Source organism: Mus caroli, unplaced genomic scaffold, assembly GCF_978045245.1.
Source record: "Mus caroli unplaced genomic scaffold, Mus_caroli_1 scaffold_1, whole genome shotgun sequence".
Taxonomy (NCBI): domain Eukaryota; kingdom Metazoa; phylum Chordata; class Mammalia; order Rodentia; family Muridae; genus Mus; species Mus caroli.
Genome location: NW_028227256.1, coordinates 170,173,773 through 170,199,278, shown reverse-complemented (window position 1 = coordinate 170,199,278; position 25,506 = coordinate 170,173,773). Strand labels below are relative to the sequence as shown.

Here is a 25,506-nt window from a genome sequence, read left to right as displayed (position 1 = left end):
CATGCAGGCAAAACACCCATATACATACAATAAATCCCCCTTCCCCCAATTTTAAAAATATACCAATGGATTTCTATGAGTTTAAAGCCAGCCTGGTCTACATATAGTAAACTCCAAGCCAGGCAAAGACACATAGTGAGACCTTGTCTCAAAGGAAAGGAAAGGAAAGGAAAGGAAAGGGGAGGAAAGGGGAGGGGAGAGGAGGAGAGGGGAGGGGAGGGGGCTTATAATTGGTCAAGGCACTAAGAATAAATGACTATCTAGTGCTTAATCATAAATAGATCATTTATATAAACTCCCTACCAAGGTTCAGAGAGTATGACAATAGGGGCAGCAGGAATACGAGCAGCTGTGGTGACACAAGGTCAAGCCAGTCAGGATTCCAGTACAAGTAGGGGAGTGCTTATGAGGCTCCATACTCAACAACTGTTAGCAGATGATGGCTGCTGGGGAAAGGGAGTCACCTTTCTTCAGGGGTGCGGCAACTCATAGATTGTCCCCGCTCCTGTGGATGGTCCCACACCCATGTGACTGCTAGAAGCACAAACTAAATCTAGCGGATTATTAAAAAAAAAAAGACAATATGAAGCTTGGAGGAAGACATGTAAAGAGGGGTCAGAGGAAATGGGGAAATAGGGGTGGATATGATCAAGATATATTTTATGCATGCATGAAATTATGAAAAGAATAAATTTCTACAATATTTTAAAGTGTCCGATGCAACTCCCTTAGATTCTGCCCTGTTTGAGACAGGGTGTCCAATATACCCCTGGCTAGCCTGGAACTCCTTATGGAGACCAGGCTGAGCTCCCTCCATTTGTGGCGCTCTATCGTTTTCATTTCCTGAGTGCTGGGATCACAGGTATACACCAAACACCACACCTGGCTTCAGGCTATATTCTGTTTGATCAATGTAGGGATAATCTCTTGTTCAACATGTAAAGGCATGAGAGGATAGATAGGACATCCTCCCGGAGAGGAACTCTGGGAAAAAGAGGCGCACAGGAGAATCGCCACCAAGCCCAGCCACATGGCAGACCTTAAGTTTAGTATAAATGGGTTAATATAAGAGCTAACTGGAAAGCAAGCCTGGCTTCAGGCCATAAGCACTGTAAATAAATCTAAGCCTCTGGATCACTATTCAGAGCTAGGACTGAACAGTTACAGAAAATCACAGAAAAAAAATTCTCAGCAAGGACTGCCATGCCATCCTTTTGTTTGAAAGACAGTAAGTAAATAACAGTAAGTAAATGACAAGAGAGCATACTGGTCTCTACCACTTCCCATGTCAGGAACGCACTGACTTCCTGCCGCTTAACTGCTTTCTTCCAGAAGATTTTTTTTTAATTACCATGGCATTTATTTATTGGGTGTACATGTGCCACAGTGAACATGTGGCCATAAAAGAACTTGAATGAGTTCTCTCTTCTACCATGTGGGTTTCCAGGATCAATCTCAGTCATCAACCAGGTGGCACACAACCTTCCTCACTGAGCTGCGTTACTAGCCAGTCTACCAGTTCTTAAAACGCAGGGAAAGACGACTTGAAGGAGTTTAAGCTGGTCATTATGATCACTTACACAGGTTCTCAGCCCCTTTCTGGCAAATACATATTTTAACTTAACTTCAATTTGCTTGTTTTAGATAGGGTCTCATTATAATGGCCCACACTAGCCTCAAATTCACAAAAATTCTCCTGTTCTAGCTTCTCAACTGTTAGGATTACAAGCACGAATCACTAAACGTAGTTTACTAAAAATAATCTTTTTCTTTTCTTCCATGATGTCAGGGATCAAACCTAATGCCTTGTACTTGCCTGGAAGAGCTCAACACTGAAACTACACACCCAACCCTAATCTAAAATCTTCACACAATTTAGACACATATTTTCAGTCTCTATTGAACAATCAAACGGTCCTATTGAGAAACACACATGAAGCTGATAAAAAGCAGGGCTACTCTAAGTGGTTCATAAGAAGCTCGGTAGTCTGGGACTGCTATCTTGGCAGTTACGTAACTGGGTGACTTTCAATGCTTACAATTAAATGCTGCACTGTCATCTAGCAAAAAAATCATGCAATGAGCACTTGAGCAATGTTTATACCTCTTACAAGCACAATTTCCAACCTACGGTCAAGGTTTTGGAAAAAGGAAGGGAAGAAAGGGTTTTAAACCACTCCTGCTTACTGCTGTCTCCTTGGCTCAGCTGAGTACAAATCTGCCCTGCTACAAGGAGACTCACTAGAGGAAGGCAAAGCAAGGTGTCACTCTGGTGTAAGCTCCTTGGGTCCAGGTCTAATGTTTAAGGATCCAAAGCTAGAGTGCCTCAGACTGTCTTGTTGTCTGGTGTCAGCAGTCATCTGGGAAGTCCGCTGAAGAAATAAAACCTCTTTTCAATGAACTCTGAGGCAAAGTTCAATACAGAAAACAGATAGAAGTGTTTTGTTTGAAGTAATAAGAGAAGGCTGAACAACACAAAAGACCCACCAAGAGCATAATAGTATAAAAACTGGGCTAGAATGTAGAAAAGTACGGGCGTGGGGAAGACCCACAGAAATCTGAATTTAAGAAGCAGATATGCTGAGAAAGTATAATAGATGTGTTTAAGTGCAATGGGGCCTAAGTTTCGGGTAGTTAAGAGGGGATAAAAACACCACATGAGGATACAGCTTAACGGTAGAGCCCCTTTACTGTGCAAACGGTTCCGGGTTAAACGCCCCAGCACACAGCATGTAACAGAGCCCTCGATACAAGCTAAAGTAAAACCTCCAAACTCCTGGAACTGACTGTTAAAATTATGATCAACGAGGGCCAGCAAGATGGCCCAGCAGGTAAAGGCACTTGTCACTAAGCCTGACAACACAAATTTTGAGCTTCCAGACCCACAGGATAAAAGACAGAGCCTGATTCTACTAAAGTACCACAGTAGAATGACACTGAGTATGTAAGTGTAATATAGAATTTAAAAACCTGTGACTAACAAATGCAGACTTTAATATAAGTATATTATATATAAATATAAGAGTGTACTACCAACTTGAAAGGGGGCCCAGGAGTCACTGACCAAGATCTAGCTCAAAATCTGGCATTTTTTTCTGTACTAGCCCAGAGGGTAAAAATTTTAAGTGTAGAAAATCATTTAGCACTGTCATAATTACTGACTCTCACTTGCACACAAGTAACTCAAAGACATTCATTAATGGCTGTGATTATGTTTTAGTGAATCTTTTTTTACATACATGTGTGTGGTGTGTACATCTGAGTATATGCCAGAGGGTCACAAACGTGTGACCATGTTGACATCAGGAGTCTTACCCAATCACTTTCCACCTAACTGAAGCAGAGCTTGTTGATCCAGTTAATGTAGCAAGCTTGCTGACTAGGATTCTCTGCATCATGCCCACCTGGTCTCTACACAGATTCTAATCTCCAGTCCTCAGGCTTAGGTAAGTGCCCCAATAAATTTTTTTACAAAACCAAGGGGCAAACAGGTTAGGGTTTGAAAACTAGTTTGCCAACCTCAATGTAGCTAACAGACAAGCTGCAGTTCAAAAATATACCTGTGAGCTAGAGACACAGACCTGTAGCTGAGTAGTTGCCTTGCATGTCCAAAGTTTGATCATCAGAATGTGTGAGTGTATGTTTGTGCATTGCACACGTACACTCACGCATGCGCGCACACACATATACACATACATACACACACATACACACACAAACACATACACTCCTCTAAAATTTCTTTAGAATCCTGTCCCTTTTAACTAAGCCCAGATAGAGGGATGGAAGAAGACCCGATTCTAGATAGTTTGGGTTTAACCCTTTTCTTCGTGCCTCTGCCTGCCTTTTTGGCACTAGAGGCTGCACTTCCAGACAGTAACTTCATTTCTTATCATTCTCTGGAACTATTATCTAACATAGAAACAGACCTCTCAATTAACAGAGGAACCTCAACTTCCCCCAAACTCCCTCCACCTTACTTTTCTTCTTAGTATTTTGTAAGTCTGCCTGTCTTAAACAGACTTTCAAAAATCCAAACCACTTGACCTTTTAGAAATGTATCTCTGGGACTCAAGAGATGGCCCAGCAGTCAAGAGCATGGGCCGTCTTTCAGAGGACCCAGATTCAATTCCCAGCACCACATGGTGGTTCACGGCTGTCTGTAACTCCAGTACCAAGGAATCTAATGTCCTATTCTGGCCTCTGCAGGCACCAGGCATGAAAGTGATACACAGACATACATGAAGGCAAAATAACCACACGCATTAGAAAAAAAAAAAATTTAAGAAAAGAAATTTATCTCTGTATTGATTTTCTGAAAATAATCAGATAAAATTTGAAGTAGCAAAAGTGGTAGGCAATCCAAGATGATTCCTGTGTACTTTCCCATACTCCAACAACACACAAAGAGCTCCTTTGCCCCACTAAAATTCAGGTCTCCACTCTCCCTCAGGGAAGGTGAGAGACTTCAGCTAATAGTAAAGAGAGTTCTACCTGTTTTCAGCCCCTTACCATTAGCTAAATCTGTTCTCCCATCTGTCGTGTTGGGACGTTTATTGGACATCTTAAATATGGTCGCCAGCCTGGATTTGGGAAGAAGAAAAAAATAAATTAATTAGAAAAGCCCCTGGGAAAGTCAATAAAATAGACAGGAGATTTAACAGTTCATAGACTTTATCATTTCATAAGAACGAATCTTTTTGTGTACACTTAACAAGACTATTCAGCCAGTAAAGCCCACGCCCTGGCTTCCCTGGATGTAACTCCATAAAGCAGCATACTTGTCGGAAGGGCAACCGCCATCTCTTTACTTTCTGTACCGAGGAGAGAAAGGAAGAACTAAAGCTTCAAACAGCAGGCATACATCTAATAACATGCTGCCAGCTAAGAACCTCAAATGAACACAGAGCTAGTTATCACAGCCCTAGGAATAAGAACCCAATTTAGGGAAGAGATGTGTGTCCACACACTCGGTGAAGCATTTGTTTTCACAAAATGAACACATGAGTCAAGATTCTGATCTCATTTCACATACAGATCAATAGATAGGAGAAGAATCAAGCTATTGGAAAAAATCCTGATCTTTGGTCGCTCAGATACATAGTGTCAAGCAAATATTATAAGCAGAGCCAAGTGGTAGTGGTTCACATCTCTGGTATCAGCACTCAGGGGAAGCAGAATCAGGTAGATCTCTGTGAGCTCAAGGCCAGCCCGGTCTACAGAGAGAGTTCTAGGACAGGCTGGGGAGGGCTACACAAAGAAACCCTGCTTCAAAAAAAAAAACAAGGAAAAAATTATAAGCAAAGATGGAATTTGAACCCAGGAGTATCTTACCATTAAGAAATAACCTTAAGTCCCGACTTAGGAGACACAGGCAGGCAGATTTTTGTGTGCCAGTGGCCATACAAGGTGCATAAAAGAGAATTCACATTAAACCATCTCAGCTCATCTTACACAGTAGCAAACATCACTTCAATGAACTCTACTTATTTTCACCAGACTTACACCTCTGTAGCGAAGCCCTAACTAGAACTAGGGAACATGTTCTATTTCTTTAATGCTATTATAACTCTCCTACCCTCTCCAAGGCCTTATTGTCACCTCCAGCAAACTCCAAAGAGCAAAGAATGATATGATTCAGGCCAGAGTTTTGTTTAGCCCTTTCAGTGTCTTGAACAAAAGGCAGTGGTAGAAGACAAAGTATGATTATGACCCAAGACTAAGTGCCCAGGCACCGTTCTCCAATCTTTCAACAGCCCTTTCATTCCCCTAACAATTACCATAGGATCCCATCCTTATCTGCTCTCTATTTCTCTCCTTCACTGAAACCTATGCTGTTTCATTTTAAAAAAAGAAAAATTGTTCTCTGCAGAGACAACTGCCCAAAACTACTGAAGCAGGCCACCATGGGGAAGCAGAAATACTGCAAAAACAAAACCACCACCACCACCACCAAGAAAACAAAAAGAAATCCCAGCCCTGAATCTGAGCCAGCAGCTGAGGAGCAATGAGGAAGCGCAGCACAACACAAGGTGTGAACGGTGGGCAGGAACAGGAGCTATGTCTGGAGAGACTATCTTCTCCCTTTCGCTTGTCTGAGTCAGGGTCTCACTCTGTACCTCAGGCTGGACTCAAAATCACAGGGGACTCTTCTGCCTCAGATTCCCCAGGGCTTGGCTAACAGCTGTGAGCCACCATAAATTACTTCTTTTCTCTTTGATATGTCATTTTAAATAAAGACTAAGGTATGAGTTTTTTGCCTGTATGTATGAATGTATGTATGTATGCATATGTATGTGCCTGGTGCCTGAGAAGGTCAGATGCTGCTGCTGATTCCCCTGGAGATGGAGTTATGGATAATTTGTGAGCCACCATGTGGATGCTGACAAATGAACCAAGGTCCTCTGTAAGTTGTGTTTAACCTAAGTCATCTCTCCCACCCCATGTAGATGTATTCTGATAAGTATTTCCCATACATCTCTTGGCTTTGTCTCTCAATAGTCACTATATTCTTTAGCATCTCAGTAATTTCCCCACTCTGAAGCTACAGTTTAAAAACTAGACTATGTAAAAGTCCTCAGAAATAAGGAAAGTTATTCCATTACTGGTCATAAAGCAAGCCACTGTTATCATGGTAAAGTAAGAGTAGATGACATATTTTTCCACTTCTAGAATTAAACTGTCTACCACATCACATTCTCACTTCACTATTATCCATTTCCAGAGGATAAAACAGCAGCTCCCCAAAACCATTCTCATAACTAAACAGCATCAGGAGGTCCAGAATGTGTGGACTTGTTATATTCAAGCTACCTGCTTTCCTATTCTCTATGATGACCTGGCTCTGAGAAGTGGGGAAAATGAGCCATAATGTCCAACTATATCCACAGTGGACAGTATAGTCTTTTAGAAGAGAAAATGGCTTATGGGTCTTTAAATAAAGAATCTTTTTGAAGTAAAGTTGACAGACCTCATTACTAAACTCAGAACCAGAAAACCCTGTGGATGCTTATGTAAAGCACAGCAGATATTTTACGTTGTGATATCCAATAAAAGTTAAATTTTAGCAAAATCAGTCTCAGACTAAAAGGAAGACCGAAGACAGTGGTGGTCCACACCTTTAATCCCTGCACTCGGGAGGTGGATCTCTGTGAGTTCAAGCGCAACCTGGCCTGGTCTACAAATCAAGTCCAGACAGCCAGGTCTATACAGTAAAATCCTGTCTCGAAAAACCAAAACACAACAACAAAAAAGGGAGAAGTTCAAGAACTCAGCAGTTAATTTTAAAAAGGTGTGTTAATTTTTCTAGAGTGAAGCCAGCAGTCCACTGTACCCTGACAAGCTCGTGACCACCACTGGACCTTGCTTTCTTCATCTGTAAAATAACAGACTGAAAGCTGGACATGGTAGCACATGCCTGTAAACCCAGTGCTTAGGAGGTAAAGGCAGGCCTATGAATTCAAGGTTATCCTCAGACACGTAACAAATTCAAAGGCTACACGAGACCCTGTTCTCAAAAATAAAGACAGAGTGTATCTAACTTTAAGTATCCAGATGGCCCAAACTGTAAAGCATTCTGAGAATTACCATGACCCTCAGTTTCACATTAGAGCACTTCAGATGTTCACATGATTTCTATGAAAACACTGGGAATCTAGGCTGGAAGTGCTGATGGTCAGCACAGTGCTCGGCCAGCAACTATGAGGCCTGAGCTCAACACCCAATGCTGCAATAACCAACCATCTAAAATCCCAGCACTCGGGAGGCAGAGGCAGGCGGATTTCTGAGTTCGAGGCCAGCCTGGTCTACAAAGTGAGTTCCAGGACAGCCAGGGCTACACAGAGAAACCCTGTCTCGAAAAAACCAAAAAAAAAAAAAAAAAAAAAAAGCCGAAACAGAGAATGCTTCTAGTCCTGACCATTTTAGGCAAGGGATATTCCATCTCTACCTATTCCAGAGATATTATACCTTAGAATTTTATGCTAAAATGTAGCAGAAAGGTGCAGTGAACAAAATTTTATTAATGAACTTCAGTGTAAATTTTGAGCCATTTACCCCCAATATGTATACATGTTTAATCAGACTGCATAAAATATTAAGATTCAACAAACATGGAAGCACACATTGGTAATCCCAGCATTTGAGAAGCTGAGGCAAGAGAGTTTCAAGAGTTAAGAGGCAAACCTGGGTTACACAGAGTAAAGGCAGCCAAAGCTACATAATACAACCCTATCTCCAAAGTGCAAAACAGGAGGGCTGGAGCAATGGGTCACAGCTTCAGAGCACCTGCTGCTCTCTCAGAGGATCCAGGTTCGATTCCCCACCAACACGAGACATGACAGCTCACAATTGTCTGTAACTCTAATTCTAAGGAACAGGATGCCCTCTTCTGGCCTCCACAGGTAACAGTCATGCATGTAATGCACAGGCAGAAAAAACACCCACATACACAATAATAAAAATACATTTTAAAAATGTAACACAGGCCAGGAAGATAGCAATGTTCCTGACCCCGCACCAAGCTTGCAAGTCTGAGTTTGATCCCTGGAATGCATACGGTGGACAACTCCCATAAATTGTCCTCACACTTCCACAATTTCACCATAGCACATACAAAAAAATAAGGAAAATTTAATAATAATTTTTAAAAGGTGTGTTAATTTTTCTAGAATATATACCAAACAAATATTTCAGCATTCTTTTTCTATACACTACTGGATCATCTTATATATCCTTTAATGAGTGTATAAATTCTCATTTTGGAAACTATTTCTCTAGAAAACCAAGAAACTATGGGCTGAGGAGAGGTTTAGCTTGCCGCATAAGTGTTAAAAATGTGTTCAAATTCTCAGGCCCCACAGCAAAAGCAAGCTACGGTAGCTCACATCTGTCACGCCAGTGTTCCTAGGAGAATGGGAGTTAGAGACTACGAGAACTCCCAGTAGCTTGAAGCCTAGTTAGCCCAGTGTACACAGTTGCAAACAACATAGACCCTACACAGACAAGGTGGAAGGCGAGGAAGCCACCTGAGGTTGCTTGCCTCTGCCCACAACGCATGATGTGGTATATGTGTGTGTTCTCTCTCTCTCTCTCTCTCTCTCTCTCACACACACACACACACACTCACACACTCTCTCACACACACACAAATTATGACAATAATACAACTACTTTTGAGAGAAGCTATGATTCTCCTAAGTTTCAGTCAAAATGAAACATAACCAACTCAATTCTAGTGTAGAAGCTACAGTGACTGCCTGCAATTCTTATATTGAAAACATCATTTCTGATGTGACAGCATTTAGAGATGGAATCTTTAGAATACAATCAGTTTTAGATGCGGTCATAAAAATGGCTATCCTCGTGATGGGATCTGTGACACTGTAAGTGACAGGTTTTTTTATTTCTCCCTTCTCTCTGGCATGTGAGGGCACGATGAGGAGGCAGACACATATAAGCAAGAGGACAGCCATGACCAGAAACTATGCACAATGGTGCTATTAGACTTTATCCTTTAGAATTGTAAGAAATAAAGTTCTGTTGTTTAAGCCAGCAGGCATTAATATTCTGGTATAGCAGCCTGAGCCACTTTAAGACACTGTCTAAACTAGAGCAGGCAGAGATGCTACAACTGTGCCCTACAACTTAAACACCATAACCACTGCAGAATCTCCTCCATTCACCACAAAATAAATACCATTGAGTCAGGCCCAAACCATCATTTTCATTTTTCAATGTTTTTCATAACCCAAAACTCCACTGTTTCCACTGTGATCAATTAACATGTCAAATCTGGTCCAGAACAAACCATTCTGAGCTGAGAGGGCTGATGAGGTCACTGTCTCAGGTAGCTGGAGGAGTTTAGATTAGCTCTACTGCCTATACTCTAAAAATAACCACGACTCCTGCCAAAGTGAGGGTAAAGAGTAAACTGAGCATGAGGGTGGGTGCGGGTGGGGGTGGGGTAGTATTTCAAGTTCATTAGTAAATTCCAGTCATCTAGTTTGTTTTAATAATAAAAACACCTTAAATTTTTAGCTAACTATGACAGAATAATAACTAAAAATCATGCAAAAAAAAAAAAATCCCTGAGAATCTCTTATTTAAAAACTGTTGGGGGCACACACACCTTTAGCCCCAGCACTCAAGAAGCAGAGGCAGGTAGACCCTCTATAAATTTGAGGTCACCCTGGTCTATAGAGTGAGTTCCAGGACAGCTAGGGCTACACAGAGAAACTCTGGTTCAAGAAAATCAAACAAGGGCTGGTGAGATGGCTCAGTGGATAAGAGCACCCGACTGCTCTTCTGAAGGTCCAGAGTTCAAATCCCAGCAACCACATGGTGGCTCACAACCATCCGTAACGAGATCTGACGCCCTCTTCTGGAGTGTCTGAAGACAGCTACAGTGTACTTACATATAATAAATAAATCTTTAAAAATAAAAGAAAATCAAACAAACAAAACAAAAGAATAAAAAAATAAAAAGGAAAAGAAAGAAAAGAAAAAAAAAAGTCAGGGCCTCCCTGATGATAAAGGATCTGTGTAACAAATTGCACGTGCTAGAATAATGGGATATCATAATGTAAACAACCTCAAGCCCTAAGCTGTGTAGTACTCATAAGCTGAAAATGAGGGGTAGCATGCAGATGAATGGTAGGCCACATGCTTAGCAACAAAAAGCTGTAGGTCTATCCCTACCGTCCCTAAAAGTAAATAAATCAAAGGATTTACACAACTTCACAAAGAAAACACTGGAGATAATCTTTATAAACTTTATGATTAGGTAACTATTTTTTAGGATAGGAAACAACCACAAAGTTTTAAAATAAATAGTTGGGAGTTATCACCAAAATTGAAAGTGTCTCCAAAAGACTAGACAATGAAAAGATAAGCTATAGACTGTTAAAGAGCTACTTATGAAACAAACAGACGACAAAGGACAGCAACCTAAATGTATTCAACAGCCTGCAAAAGCCCGGCAGATGGGCCATACCTTTATCACCAAGAAGGTAGACCTCAGGAAGTCAACGCTAGCCTGGCCTACATAGCAGGTTCCAGGCTAGCCATTGCCTCGGAGTGGCAACAAACAAAAAATTCCACACAAAATAACTTATTACTACATATAATGATCATTTGTGGAAAGATTCTCAACATGATCAGTAATTGGGGAAATAAACTAAAACCACTATCAGACTACTGTATCTGCAGAATGGTTAAAAAACTTGAATAAGAAAATTTTACTTAGCCGGGCGTGGTGGCGCACGCCTTTAATCCCAGCACTCGGGAGGCAGAGGCAGGCGGATTTCTGAGTTCGAGGCCAGCCTGGTCTACAAAGTGAGTGCCAGGACAGCCAGGGCTACACAGAGAAACCCTGTCTCGAAAAACCAAAAAAAAAAAAAAAAAAAAAAAAAAAATTTTACTTTATATCAAATACAGACAAGACAAATTAACTAGAAGTTTCATATACTGTTAGTTGAAATATCAAATAGTATGTCTATTTGTAAAAAACATTTTGGCAATTTCTTAAATAAAATATAAATTTATCACATAATCCAAGAGTCTTATCATCTAGGCATTAACCCTACCTCCAAAACTAAAAATGTCTGTCCACAGAATAGCAAACCCTACAGCTGTCTGCTTCAGTATCATCTAGATGCATTTAAAACACTAAAAATAATTAAATGTTCCTCCCCTGCGTCAGAGATGAACATACTGAAGTATGTCCACACAGGCAGACTACTAAGACACAAGAAGCAGGAATGAGCTAACTGTGACAAACTGCAACGGGGATGGAGCTCGGTGTGTCATGCTACGGGTAAGAAACTCAACTCAAAATATCATAGGTTATCATAGGATCCCATCTGTGGTACTTTCTATAAAAGATGAAACTGTCAGACAGACTCAGTGTTCGACAGCAGCAGTGAAAGAGAATGTAACTGATCACAAAGCACAGAGAAGCTTCAAAAATGATGGTAACACAATGTTCTATGTCTCAAATGCAATGCTGTTCTAGAAATGCCTGTGTTTGTCAGAATAGGTAACCTAAAAACATATTTTACTATATGTAAATTACACTTCAATAAATATAGTATATAAAAAGTAGGTAAAGGAGTGAAGAAAACAAGGCATGGAAATTGCTGCACAACAGAGAACCCGTAACGATTAAGCACCTTCGATTGGAAGCTGGTAAGGTATCACCGTGGTTAAAAGAACACAAGGAATGCTCTTGCGGATCCCAGCTTAGTTCCCAGAATCCACACTGGGAGGCTGACAACCACCTATGACTCCAACTACTGTGGGATCCAAGGTCTCTGGCCTTTATGGACACCTACATTATCCATATACAGATACATGCATACATATAATTTTTTAAAATAAAATGTTTTGGCTGGGCAGTGGTGGCGCATGCCTGTAATCCCAGCACTTGGAAGGCAGAGGCAGACGGATTTTTGAGTTCAAGGCCAGCCTGGTCTACAGAGTGAGTTCCAGGATAGCCAGGACTGCACAGAGAAACCCTGTCTCGAAACCCAGACCCCCCCCCCAAAAAAAAGGAAAAAAAATTTCAGCGAAAAAAATCCTGTGTTATTATCCCTATTATTACTCTAGTGGATTTTTCTTTTGGGGGGGGTGGAGAGGGGAGATCTATTTGTTTTGTTTCTGAGACAAGTTATTACCCAAGTTGGTCTCACACTTGCACTCACTCATCTGCTGTACTGGTGTTACCCACAAATGAACCACCATGCTGGATGTAACTATCACTACCATCAATTTATGAAAGTGGTCAGTGCATCACAGCAAGTGAGGAAAATGTCACACCTCCTAACCCAAGAATCGAGGTACCAGAAGGATTTTTTACTACAATTAAAGCACGTATCCACAACCAACATAAATGGCATGATGAATCCAACATAAAGAACTACCTTTACTGTTTTGGTGAGTATTAATACTAAGCTTAAAAATAATTCAAAGTATTTTTAGTAAGAGAGCTGTTAATTTGAACTTTATATTTACTGATGCTGAAGACAGAACTCAGGGGGGCTCATACAGGCATTATAAACATACACCAACATCAAGCTACCTCCATTGCCTTAATAGTGACATCCTGTTTTGTTTTCTTTGTTGTTGTTGTTTTCACTTCCCTTGGATTCGGTGTAAACCCGTTGGTGTCTGGGGCCTATAGAAACTGGTATGGTAACTGCACTTTTCCTTGGGCTTGACACTAACATCAACATCTAAGTTATATCATGGTAGCTAATGTCCTTCCATCCTTTTACTGAGAACTCAGTTTTCTTACGACTTACATTGTCCCAGCGTTCTCTCAAGCCAATCCATGTCTCGTTCTGCTACGCAGCCAACAGCTCTCCTATATAAACTTCTGTTTAAATGAGGTACAGTTCTAGAATTTCTTCTGAAATTAAAAGGTGATTTTCCAACAGTTCCATTATTAGTGAGACAGGTATTTGTGAGGCGAAGGATGTCCCCACACTGCTCACACCTTCACAGCTGCTCAAGGCTAATCTCCACCCGCAGGCCATATCTGCTCTTCTACAGACCATCATCATTCGGAATTAGCCCTCTTTTCCTATTCTCAATTCTTGTTCTCAAACAAAACCAGCTCACTTAAAATTCATTTTCCAGGCTGGAGAGATGGCTCAGTGGTTAAGAGAACTAGCTGCTCTTCCAGAGGTCCTGAATTCAATTCCCAGCAACCACATGATGGCTTACAACCATCTGTAATGGGATCTGATGCCATCTTCTGGAGTGTCTGGAGACAGCTACAGTGTACTTACATATAATAAATAAATAAATCTTTAAAAAAAAAAACAAAAAACAAAAAAGCAAAAACAATTTAATAAAAGAGGCCGTGAATTTGAGGGAGGAGTACAGAGAGATAGATGTTGGCAGCAGAAAAGGGAAAATTATATAATTACATTTTCTAAAAAAAAAAAAAAAAAAAAAAAGCCAGGCGTGGTCGCACACACCTTTAATCCCAGCACTCGGGAGGCAGAGGCAGGCAGATTTCTGAGTTCCAGGCCAGCCTGGTCTACAAAGTGAGTTCCAGGACAGCCGGGGCTATACAGAGAAACCCTGTCTCAAAAAACCCCAACCTCCCCAACCCCCCCCCCAAAAAAAACTGGGCATAGTGGCACATGTCTTTAATCCCAGCACTGAAGGCTGAGGCAGGCAGAATTTGAGGCCAGCCTGGTCTACAGATTTTTGAGTTCCTGGACAGAGAAACCCTGTCTTGAAAAACCAAAATAAATAAATAAAAAAAAATAAACTTAATTATTTAATAAGGGGAAATGTTCATTTTCTTACTCACTTTAATAGTCTAATATTAAATTAATATTAAGTAATTTCATCTTCATAATAAATAACTCTCCAAGCTAATTTTCTACTAATACTGCCAGACACATTCTAATTTACTATCCAGAGAACCTAACAGCACTGAAAGCAAGAGATTCATATTGCATGAGATGGGGCTAGGTGTAATGGTATACACCTTTGATCCTAGCACTTGAGAGGCAGAGGCAGGTGAATCTCTGTGAGTTCTAGAATAGCCAAAGCTATACAGTGAGGTTCTAACTCAACAGACAGACAGACAGACAGACAGACAGACAGACTGACTGACTGACTTTGGGCTACTTTCTATTATTAAATATTTAAATGGGATGAATGACAACACCCTCTCCTTTGGTAGACGGGATGCAGGAACAGAAGGAAAACTGGGTATTTCAGGATCAGGGAAATTAACCTATTTCCTATTTTCCAAAAATCTAACAGCATGAGGCATCCCTACTGTACAGAAATGCTGGGTGCTGGGCAGTGGTGGCGCACACCTTTAATCCCAGCACTTGGGAGGCAGAGGCAGGTGGATTTCTGAGTTTGAGGCCAGCCTGGTCTACAGAGTGAGTTCCAGGACAGCCAGGACTACACAGAGAAACCCTGTCTCAAAACAAAAACAACAACCCCCCACCCCCAAAGATACAAACATCAAGATCATTAAAAATAAATACAAGAGACTGAAGCCTACAATCATTAAGTCACAAGTTTGAGACCAGCCTGGGCTATACAGAGAGACCCTGTCTCAAAAAGAAAATAAAAACAAATAAAATGTTACCATTAAAGAAAGTACAGTGTTATTTCACTTTTGAGAAGAAAGGAAAAGCTTTCATGAAAAACAAGTTTTTAAGGTACTTTGAAGGCAGAATAACATTTCAAAGAGGAGGAAGACAAAGTTGAAGCACAGAAAGATGTCGATGACTGACAGTCTGACAGCCCACAAGGAAAAATAAAATGGAAGTTACAAACCTGATAAATTGAGAAAAATGTGTAATATGCTTTAGCTAAATGTATGAAGAGCTGGTTAAGCAGGAGGCTAACAAAGAAGAGCATAGGTCTGGGAAGTGTGTGGGAGTGTGTGTGTGTGTGTGTGTGTGCATGCGCACGTGAGTGTGAGATAGATATATCAGGGAGGTTATTGTATCAAAAGCAAGGCGGTCTTGAAATGAAAGGAGAAACACGTTTAAAGCCACTGTACTCGCTGAGAGCCTGTCTTGGACTGGTGGCATGTGGAAATACAAAGGAAGAGCCGTGACAAACACTATAGGACAGACAATATTCGGCTTCATAAACAGTTAGAAAACAAAGTGACAAGAGACAAGCTGGTCCCCAGAATACTAAACCCAGTTGACAGATGACAAAGGTAATGAAAACCAGTGCAGTAGATGTGGAACTTATAAACTAGAGGCTGGCAAGATGGATGCCAAAGACCCACATGGTGGAATGAGATAATCAGTCCCTGGCGTCCACATAGCATCATGGCAAGTGTCTACCCACACACACACATACACACACCACACAGAGTAAGTAAAAACAGAGTTTAATGTTGGGAAGAAATAAATTAGAGCTAGATATACAGACTTATACATTATTTAAATAGAAAGTTCAAGCCCAAATACCTTGAGAACTGAACCTTACAAAAACCCACCCAATCAGTACCAGGGAGTCTATGCTAAGAGAGGAAATCTGAGGCAAGAATCTTAGGATCCTTCTAGAAAGCAAGAGTGAACATAAAGGGTGAGGGAAGTCAAGGACAGAAGACTTCTAATGATTCATGTTTCCTCTTACTTCCACCATTTCAAAGAAACACAAAGACATATTCTATGAAACGATCTTAAGAGTGAAATTAGGCCAGACGCTGGTGGAAACGACCAGCACTTGAGAGGCAGAGCCAGGCGGATCTCTGGGTTCGAGGCCAACATAAGTCAACAAAGTGTGTTCCAGGACAGCCAGGGCTATACAGAAGAAACCCTGTCTTGGATCTCACCCTCCCCCGAAAAAAAAGAGTGAAAAGCTATTCTCATGGAATTACCTAGGAGCCATTTTGAGGGGGGACATTGGGGGGGGGGATGCTGAGACAAGGCCTTATTATGTAGCATATACTGACCTCAACTTCCTGTCTGCCTTGGCCTCCAGAGTGCGGATTTAGGATAACAGGTGTGTGCCACTGTGCCCAGCTAAGTGACTCACTCTTATTCAAGGATCCAGCCTTTCTCTTCCCCATCCAAAGATCATAAAACACCAGGATTCAGTTAACTCAGTCAAGTCTGTACTGGTGGTTCATGCCAGTAACTCCAGCACTTAGAAGGTTCGAGTTCAAGATTACTCTCAAGTAGTTTGAGGCAAGACTGGGCTCCCCTAGCTGGTGTGCCTGAGTAAGACCTATGCTATTTCTTCCCAGGAAAACATTGTTGCACAACACACATGAACATAGCAAAAACTATTTTCTTATTTTCTCGAGACAGGGTTTCTCCATTTAACCCTAGCTGTCCTGGCTCACTCTGTAGACCAAGATGGCCTCAAACTCAGAGATCTGCATGCCCCTGACTCCCAAGTGCTGGAAATAAAGAGGAATGCCACCACTGCCCGGCTACAAATAAATCTTTAAAAAAAATTATACCAATGTAAGTTCTCTGAGAATACTTTATTGCACATCTTGGAAACTACAGCATAAGATTCTTGTTCTTTTCTTTGGGGGAAGAGAGAATTGAGGGACAATGGCCTTTAACTCAAAATTCTCTTGCCTTGGGCTTCTGAGTCTCTGGTACCACAGGCATATACCTACCTTTCCCTTACTGGGAATTTTTGTCTTTTCACTTAAAGGAGGCCTTCACAGCTGCTCTTGTAGCTGGAGTTGCTGGCATTACTATCCTTGCACTGAGTGCCATCTACTTATCATGCACACTAACGTGCGTAGTACAGGTGCCCTAACAACGGGGAAAGTGACTAAGAGATGGCTAGTGAGGACAGCTTAGACACAGCACCCAAAAAGATGGTTCAGGTCCCAGAAAGGCTGGGGTAAATCCCATCTTTCAGCTCAGAAAAGCACACAATTTAAAGCTTACGAATTGCTTAATTCTGTACTTTAACAATTAATATCTTCATTCCATGGTTGACAAGAAAAAAAAAAATCCAAATTCCAAATAACAGAAGCCTACTGCACGAACGGTTAGAAGACCTGCAGGCTACGGATCTGATCCACTCGGGTACCTGAGTTCTAAATGGGAAGAATGAATAACAGATTATCCCTGCTTACTGATAATCTACTTAAAAAAAAAAAAAAAAAGACAAAGATTCAATCTCAAAGACTAAAAAGCCAACTCCATAAATAAACAAATTTAAACACATTTCTATGCCAATGTTATATAATAAGAGCTTCAGTTTGGATCCCTTTTCAGACAGGGTCTCTCTTCATAGCTCTGACTAGCCATACAACTCTCCTGCCTCAGCCTCCAGAGTGCTGGGATTAAAGATGTGTGCCACAACACCCAGTACCTGGACACTTGTGGCTTCGTCATAGTCTAGCTATTTCCTGGACATGGTAAGAATAACTTTTATACAGCAAAACCAGTACAGTAGGAAGTCTTCTGAAAGCATGGTTTAGCTAGTCACTTGATTTTAAAGACCAGGAACGTAGCCAGGCGTGGTCATCTGTGCCTATAATCCTAGCACTCAAGAGACTGAGTCAGAATATGCAGGGTGAGGTCTCCAGTCTGAGTTACACAGTGAGCTCAGGATGAGGCTGAGTTAGTGTGAGACCCTGTCTCACGTAAATAAAACCAGGATGGCAGTACATGCTTATGATGATATGAGGAAGGTAGAGACAGGAAGAGCAGAAGTTCAAGGCCATCCTCAGCTATATATTGAACTTGAGATCAATTTGGGCTACATGGGACTCTTAAAAAGAGAGAGAGAAAAAAAAAACAATAAAAACTCCTTGTTCTTTGGCAATAATTATAACTCTGAAATAGCCTTAGAGAGACAAGAATTTCACAGTTGTAATACACAGACTAAGAATGGTTCAATGCAGCCGGATGCACGCCTTTAATCCCAGCACTTGGGAGGCAGAGGCAGGCGGATTTCTGAGTTCGAGGCCAGCCTGGTCTACAGAGTGAGTTCCAGGACAGCCAGGGCTACACAGAGAAACCCTGTCTCAAAAAAAACAACAAAAACAAAAAATGGTTCAATGCATATAAAGATGTCACCTGAAATCTTTCCCGAAAGTCTGGGGATTGATTGGTGGGGTGTCCTTATCCAGTACAGAAGGCCATAAGGAATAATCAAGTTATTCTTTCAACATATTTCCTTTTCTCCTCCACCCTCTTCATGAAACAGATCTCATAAAATACAGTGCCTAGTTTATGAGCATTGCCGAGAGCCTTGACATCACAACAGGGAATCTGGCCCCTGGATGACGGACGGGGACACAAGCTAATCAGCCCTCCCCTCACTGATCTGAATGACACGGCCTTTACACTGTCCTGTCATCAAAACTTCAAGTCTTATGAGCCCTCAACTCTTCCAAAACAGATATAAAAGAAAAACAAAACAAAAAGATTTCAAATTCTTTACCTCTGTCTTAAGATGGTATAACCATGAGAAGAAGAGACAAGTGTTTATTCCTAGCCCTGATTCATGTTAAAAAACAACAGAGCATTTCCTTCTCACTTTTTGTTTTGTTTTGTTTGTTTTTCGAGACAGGGTTTCTCTGTGTAGCCCTGGCTCTCCTGGAACTCACTCTGAAATACCAGACCAGGCTAGCCTCGATTCAGAAATCTGCCTGCCTCTGCCCCCTAAGTGCTGGGATTAAAGATGTGCACCACCACTGCCCAGCCCTTGTCACATTCTTAATAATCTGTTGGTGAGGCTCACCTCCGAGCTCATAATCTTGGAAAAAAAATCTCTCTCTTGGTAGCACAAGTTAAGCACTCAGTGGCTAGCTGCAGCACCAGTGGCCATTACAGCAGAAGGGAAAGAAAGAGACCATACTCTGTAAGGCCAAGAGGAAGAAACCAACCAACAAAGAAATAATTGACATTTAGTTTAAGATTACATTTAGAGACCGGCAGTGGTGGCGCACGCCTTTAATCCCAGCACTTGGGAGGCAGAGGCACGTGGATTTCTGAGTTCGAGGCCAGCCTGGTCTACAGAGTGAGTTCCAGGACAGCCAGGGCTACACAGAGAAACCCTGTCTCAGGGAAGAAAAAAAAAAAGAACCCAACAAAACAACAACAAAAAAAGCATTTAGAAATACACATATGTAAACATTTCCTATTCTGACACTCAGAAATCAGGTTTAGAAGGCACCCTACAAGACAGTCACAAAACACACAAACAATATGAACAATAAAACTGAATTTGAGGGGACAGCAATTAAAGTGCTTACTGCTCTCGAAGAGGCTCTGGGTTTAGTTTCTGGAACCCACACAACAGTTCACAACCATTAACTCCAGCCCCAAAGGATCTGGCCCCTTCTTCTGTTCTAGCCTCCACAGGCACTACCCTCACATACATCAATTCCCACACAGACACAGGCACATGAATCTTAAACATGAATCTGAGGGACAGAGGCTGTGGCCCAGTAGCAGAGAGTTTGCTTAGTTTCCTGAAAACCCCAAGTTTTGTTTCTTTGTTTGAGACAGGGTCTCACTATGTAGCTCTGGCTGTCCTGGAACTCACTTTGTAGACAATGCTGGCCTAAAAATCAGAGATCCACCTGCATCTGTTTCCAAGTGCTGGGATCATGGGCATGGACTAATGGACTAACACCATCAGCCTCCGCCCCAGTTCTTTTTTTTTTTTTTCCAAGACAGGGTTTCTCTGTATAGCCCTGGCTGTCCTGGAACTCACTTTGTAGACCAGGCTGGCCTCAAACTAAGAAATCCACCTGCCTCTGCCTCCCGAGTGCTGGGATTAAAGGCGTGGGCCACCACAGCCGGCTCTTAGGCCCTAGTTCTTAAAAGAAAACAAACTAGGAAGATGGGTACAAAGCAAACACCTGTTATGTATTACCTATGATTGGTGCCTCACACCAGTACTCTAGGAGGCTAGGTGAGACAAGTTTGCAAGACCAGCCTGGTCTGCATTATAAATTTCAGGTCAGCCTGGGATAAAGTGAGTTCCTGTCTCAAAAGTCAAATAAGCAAGCTGAAGAAATGGTTCACTGGGGCTGAAGAGGTGGCTCAGCCATGAAGAGCACTGGCTGCTTGCTCTTCCAGAGGTCCTGAGTTCAATTCCCAGCAACCACATGGTGGCTCACAGCCATCTGTAATGGGATCCAGTGCCCTCTTCTGGTGTGTGAAGACAGCGACAGTGTACTCATATAAATGAAATAAATAAATCTTTAAAAAAAAAAAAAAGAAAGAAATGGTTCACTGTTTAAGAGTACTGGCTGTTCTTGCAGAGGACCCAGATTCAGTTCACAGCACCCACATGGCAGCTCACAGCTACCTATACCTTCAGTTCCAGAGATCTGAGACCCTCTTCTGATTGTCTCCAGCATGAGTCATGCAAGCATTGCACAGACAGCCATGCAGGTAAAACACCCAGACATAAAACCAAATTAAAATGTAAAAGCTTACTCTTACATCTTACATACATGCATCACATTCAAAGTTTTTACGTTACTTCATAATGAGCATTTTCTAGTTTGAGCACCACGGGGAACAAAACTTAGCATAGCCACTCTCAAACTTTTCCCAGTACAAATCCCGAAGGTATTGGATTGGTCAAACCTACCTTAAAGAGTCAGGGGGCTTCTCTACTAAGTCTTGCCAGTCTCAAACACAGTCCTACCTTCTGCTACCAGCAATCTACAAGCCTTGTAGGAACCATACTGACAACTGTGTTCGGACTCCTCCTCCTTGTTGCTGAAAGCACATGATTCTTCTACTGACCAATATTCTGCAAGTTAGCTACAAAAGGAACTGAAAGAAAGAAAGAAAGAAAGAAAGAAAGAAAGAAAGAAAGAGAGAAGAAAGGGAGAAAGAAAGAAAAGAAAAGAAAAGAAAAGAAAAGAAAAGAAAAGAAAAGAAAAGAAAAGAAAAGAGAGAAGAAAGGGAGAAAGAAAAGAAAAGAAAAGAAAAGAAACCCCACTACTTTTTGAAAAGTTGTGCCTCTGAGGCTAACTGGACTTACTAAATGGAGGCTCACTCTTCCATCCTAGCTTTTAGTCAGGAGTGGTTAATTACTCTCCAGATGGCATGGATGATAAGTTCTGGGTTTGGGAGAACAGATCTGACTTGACAAAAGGCTAAACAGAATTCAGGCAAACCAGTTCTCAATGTTTAACAGTCTAAGACAAGATCCAAGCGAAGACAAAACACAATGCAAATAAATAAAGGGGGAATAAAAAACGAGGTGCAGACTGCTCACTCGATGCTTAAACCATTTGAAGACACACAACAACAGTGCCAGGCAGCAGGTCAAAATACAGCCAATTAAATTTGTAAGTAATATAACCAAAATTGTAGCAAAGCTGCTAACAATATCCAAACTTGCGGAAACAGGGGTAACAATTGTTGAGTTTAGCGGTCTGCACTTTCGCCTGAGGAAAGGGTCTTGAATTGAGGAATTAAACGCCTTCAATGCCACTCACCTTCCTGCTTTTATCGCCGACCGAAGTCAGGCCCAAGATCCTGAGAAAACTGGTCTGGAGGTTCGCTGAAGAACTGAGAAAAGTGAAAGTTTACATGGCAAAGGCGTCTCTTCTGAAAGTAGCCAAAATATTTATGACCACACTTTAGTGTTTTTTTTTTTTAAGTCTCCTCACAACTATTTAAAACCAAAACAACTTACCTAATTCAATTCTGACTACTGAACAAAACCCGTGCCCGTAATGGAAATACAAAGGATTAACACAAGATTTAAACGCCAGGCAAGTTATCTCCCAGCTCCACCAAGGTTAAAGAGTCACTTATGAGGAAAACCTATATCTTTTCAACTCTTAAACCAAACCACCCGTCTCAAGCAAACTCCGGAGCAGGGGGGGGAGGGGAGAATCCGCGGGAGAATGTGATCGCTCTAGTGCGGGTTTGTTTACAGACTACACCAACAATCATGAGTCAGAAATTCAAGCCGCCAGATGCTTTCCAACTAATAAGGACCAAGCGGGACCGTTCGAAGGTGTCCTAAAAGATTTCGGGACACGGGGAGGGGAAGTACATTAAGAGAACTAGATCACAAAGCATTCAAGAACAGACTGCCAGTTTCTTGGACCTCGGCCTTCCGTACGAGGTGCTGGGCCTGAGAACTTGGGGTGGGGGAAGGGGGCACCCTGCGCGGTGGCCCTGAAGTGACTAGGAGACGCCGACAGAGCCGGGTCCCCAAATTATAAAGGGAGAAGAAATGAGAGTTTACGAATGGGTCACCGGACAAACGAGAAGTCCCTGTGAGTCATGGGGTTGGCCCTAGGGGGCAACCCCGTGGACCGACCCGGGCAGAGGACGAGTCCTCCCAGCACCAACTCGGAGGAGGGGAGTAAGACTTAAAGTCCGGGAGTTTTAGAAAAGGGATCGGGCCTGTCCTGCGGGGAAGCGATCAGGGAGAGGGGGAAACAGGCCGAGCCGGACGAAACACGGACCCGGTAGGTCAAGGGGAGGGCGTCCGGCTGGGGCAGTTACAAGCACGGGAGCTGGCGAGGCCCGGCAGCCCGCTTCCCATCTAGGGTCATCCTTCTGCCAGCGGATGCTCCGACTGTTCCAGGCCCAGCCGCCCCGTCCACTGCCGCCACCAACGCCGCCGCCATCTTACACTGGCCAGCGGCAGCCACCACCACCGTCTCGGGTCTCCGCGCCTGCGCCTGCGCCGTCACGCTTTCCGGCGGGGTTTGCGACGCTGTGCTGGAGGAGACTGAGCGAGAGCGGTCCCGCGAGCTCTGGGCTCCCAACCCTCCCGGTGGCCGCACAAGGGGCGGAGCCTCGGGCCAACCGAAGCCGCGAGGGGCGCGTGCGCGGGGCGGAGGAGTCAAGTTGTTTTCGTACTTTGAGAGATGGCTTGTCTCCTGGTATTCAAAACACATGCGATCTAGGGGCTCCTTGGAGTTGTGCCGGGAAATGAACCTCATTCCAAAGGCTCTGGCAGGCAAACTTCTAGGTGTCCTCCAGACCTGAGGTTCTAATTCTTGCCATATATATATATATTTTGTTTCCTTGTTTAAAGAAAAACCCCTTTCTCCTTTCAGGCTCAAAGCTGCATTTCCTTCAATGGCTTCTTAAGAGGCCTTCTGCCAGCACCCATTTGTCCATTTGTTTAAAAGAGTCACTAAGGTTTGGGGATGTTGGAATGCTTCCTAAGGGTCTAAAAGTTTGAAAAGTTTGATCCCCACATCTGGGGGTGGGAGTGACACGGCTTAGAAACAGGATTTATTTATTCATTTGAAACAGGATCTTTCTACCCGGGCTGTCCTGGAACTGTAGAGCTCATAGAGATCACCCACCTGCCTCTGCCTCTCAGGCGCTGGGATTAGGATTAAAGGCGCTCATCACCGCAGAGTTTAATTTTTTAAATGAGCATACAAACTAACAGGTTACAAACTAGCACTCAGGAGGCTGAGGCAGGATATACACAAGTTGGAGGTCAACCTAGAACAACGGATAGTAAGTTCCGGGCTAGAATAAGTCCTTCCCCCGATCCCCAACACACACACACACAAATAGGTTTCCGTGTGGCATTTTCATACGTATGTGTCATGCCTGGTTCTTCGTGGCTCCCTTCCCACTCATTTCCCCCTTCTTGGTTACCTTCCTCCAATAACTACCATTAGGTTTTGTGACTAGTGTATGCTCCATTCTCTTTTCTTATCATTCCTTCAACTCTCTTTATATCTCTTCCTTGCCTCTCAGTCTCCTGTCCACTTTGTTATTAAATATGAATACGCGTGTGTAATTAATAGACATATGTATACATGAATTTAAATCCAGATTCTGCATATGGGAGAGGACATGCCATATTTGTCTTTCTGAGTCTAACTTACATTGCTTATAATTTGAAAATATTATTTTATTCTTCATAGTTGATGGATCCCATTGTGTATATATTCTATATTTTCTTTATTCATCTGTTGATAAATATCTAGGTTTATTCATAATTTAGCTGTTGTGAAAATACAGCTAAAACATGGATACGCCACATAACTCTGCAGGTTGCTGGTCTCAGGTAACCTCTGTACACCACTTTCTGCTGACACCTAAAGGAAACCTAACCAGGATTCTAGGATTCCAGATGACTCCTAGCTAGCAGGCTGCAGCATTCTTATTTGTAGCAGAACAACCTAGTAGAATCATTAGATGCAGGGTAGGCAGTAGAATAAAATCGTTGTTTTTCATTGCTTAGGGTAGACATCAGAATGAAGAGCTTTTTCCTGGAAGTAATTGTTTTGTTTTGTTTTGTTTTTGTTTTTCCAGACAGGGTTTCCTTGTGTAGCCCTGGCTGTCCTGGAACTCACTTTGTAGACCAGGCTGGCCTTGAACTCAAAAATCTACCTGCCTCTGCCTCCCAAGTGCTGGGACTAAAGGCGTGCGCCACCACTTCCCGGCATTTCTGGAAGTAATTTGACCTTGAAAAAAATCCTTATAGAAAACCGAGGTGCTTCCTCTCATCCGTGGGGTTGTTATACTGAAGGAGCCTTACAGTCTTTCAGTGACTTCTGGGCCACAAGATGGTCCTGGCACACCTGGAATACCTTGCATTATTGAGGACTGCAAACAGTACACAGTAAGGACTAGAGTTGCAGGGTGGTTTTCTTCAGGAAACATAGAGCTGCTTAGGGTCTTTAGTATAAAGGAATTTATTCCCCCCTGCCCCGGAAAAAAAGAACAACTTGTGTGTAACAATCAGTAAACATACTTCCTGCAAGGCCAAATTTCATCCTGCACTGTTTCTCTTTGGTGTGACTCAGAACACCAACAGTTGTTGAAGATGTTTTAGGTAGGGTCTCCTGCATCCCAGGCTGTATCCCACCTCTACCTCCAGAGCTAGGATTTCAGGGAAGCATCGCCACTGCTGGTTTATGCAGTGCTGGAGGTGGAGCCACAGGGCTTTTGGGCATGTTGAACAAGCACCCTAACAACCAAACTACATCTTCAGCCTCTTTTTCTTTTAACCAGAAGGTTAAGGTACTAAGTTCAGACTCCTCAACTCTACCCTATACCAGTACCATTCCCC

The 25,506-nt window shown here is 42.4% G+C and overlaps 1 protein-coding gene across 3 annotated transcripts in view; it reads right to left on the bottom strand.

The window, feature by feature from the left end:
* The window catches only part of Dcaf8 (DDB1 and CUL4 associated factor 8), a 48,496-nt gene extending 25,275 nt beyond the window's left edge, over window positions 1-23,221 (bottom strand). Inside the window, exons 1-3 of one of the 3 annotated variants that reach the window (XM_021171652.2) lie at window positions 23,095-23,221; window positions 21,941-22,013; window positions 4,513-4,583 (exon numbers count right to left, since the gene is read on the bottom strand). In XM_021171652.2, the coding sequence (XP_021027311.1) occupies window positions 4,513-4,564 (52 nt within the window). In that variant the 5' untranslated portion in view covers window positions 4,565-4,583; window positions 21,941-22,013; window positions 23,095-23,221. Of the gene's footprint in view, window positions 1-4,512; window positions 4,584-21,940; window positions 22,053-22,924 lie in introns of all 3 variants that reach the window. The other 2 variants (XM_021171660.3, XM_029468223.2) reach the window with 2 other exon arrangements.
* Between the last annotated feature and the right edge of the window lie 2,285 nt (window positions 23,222-25,506).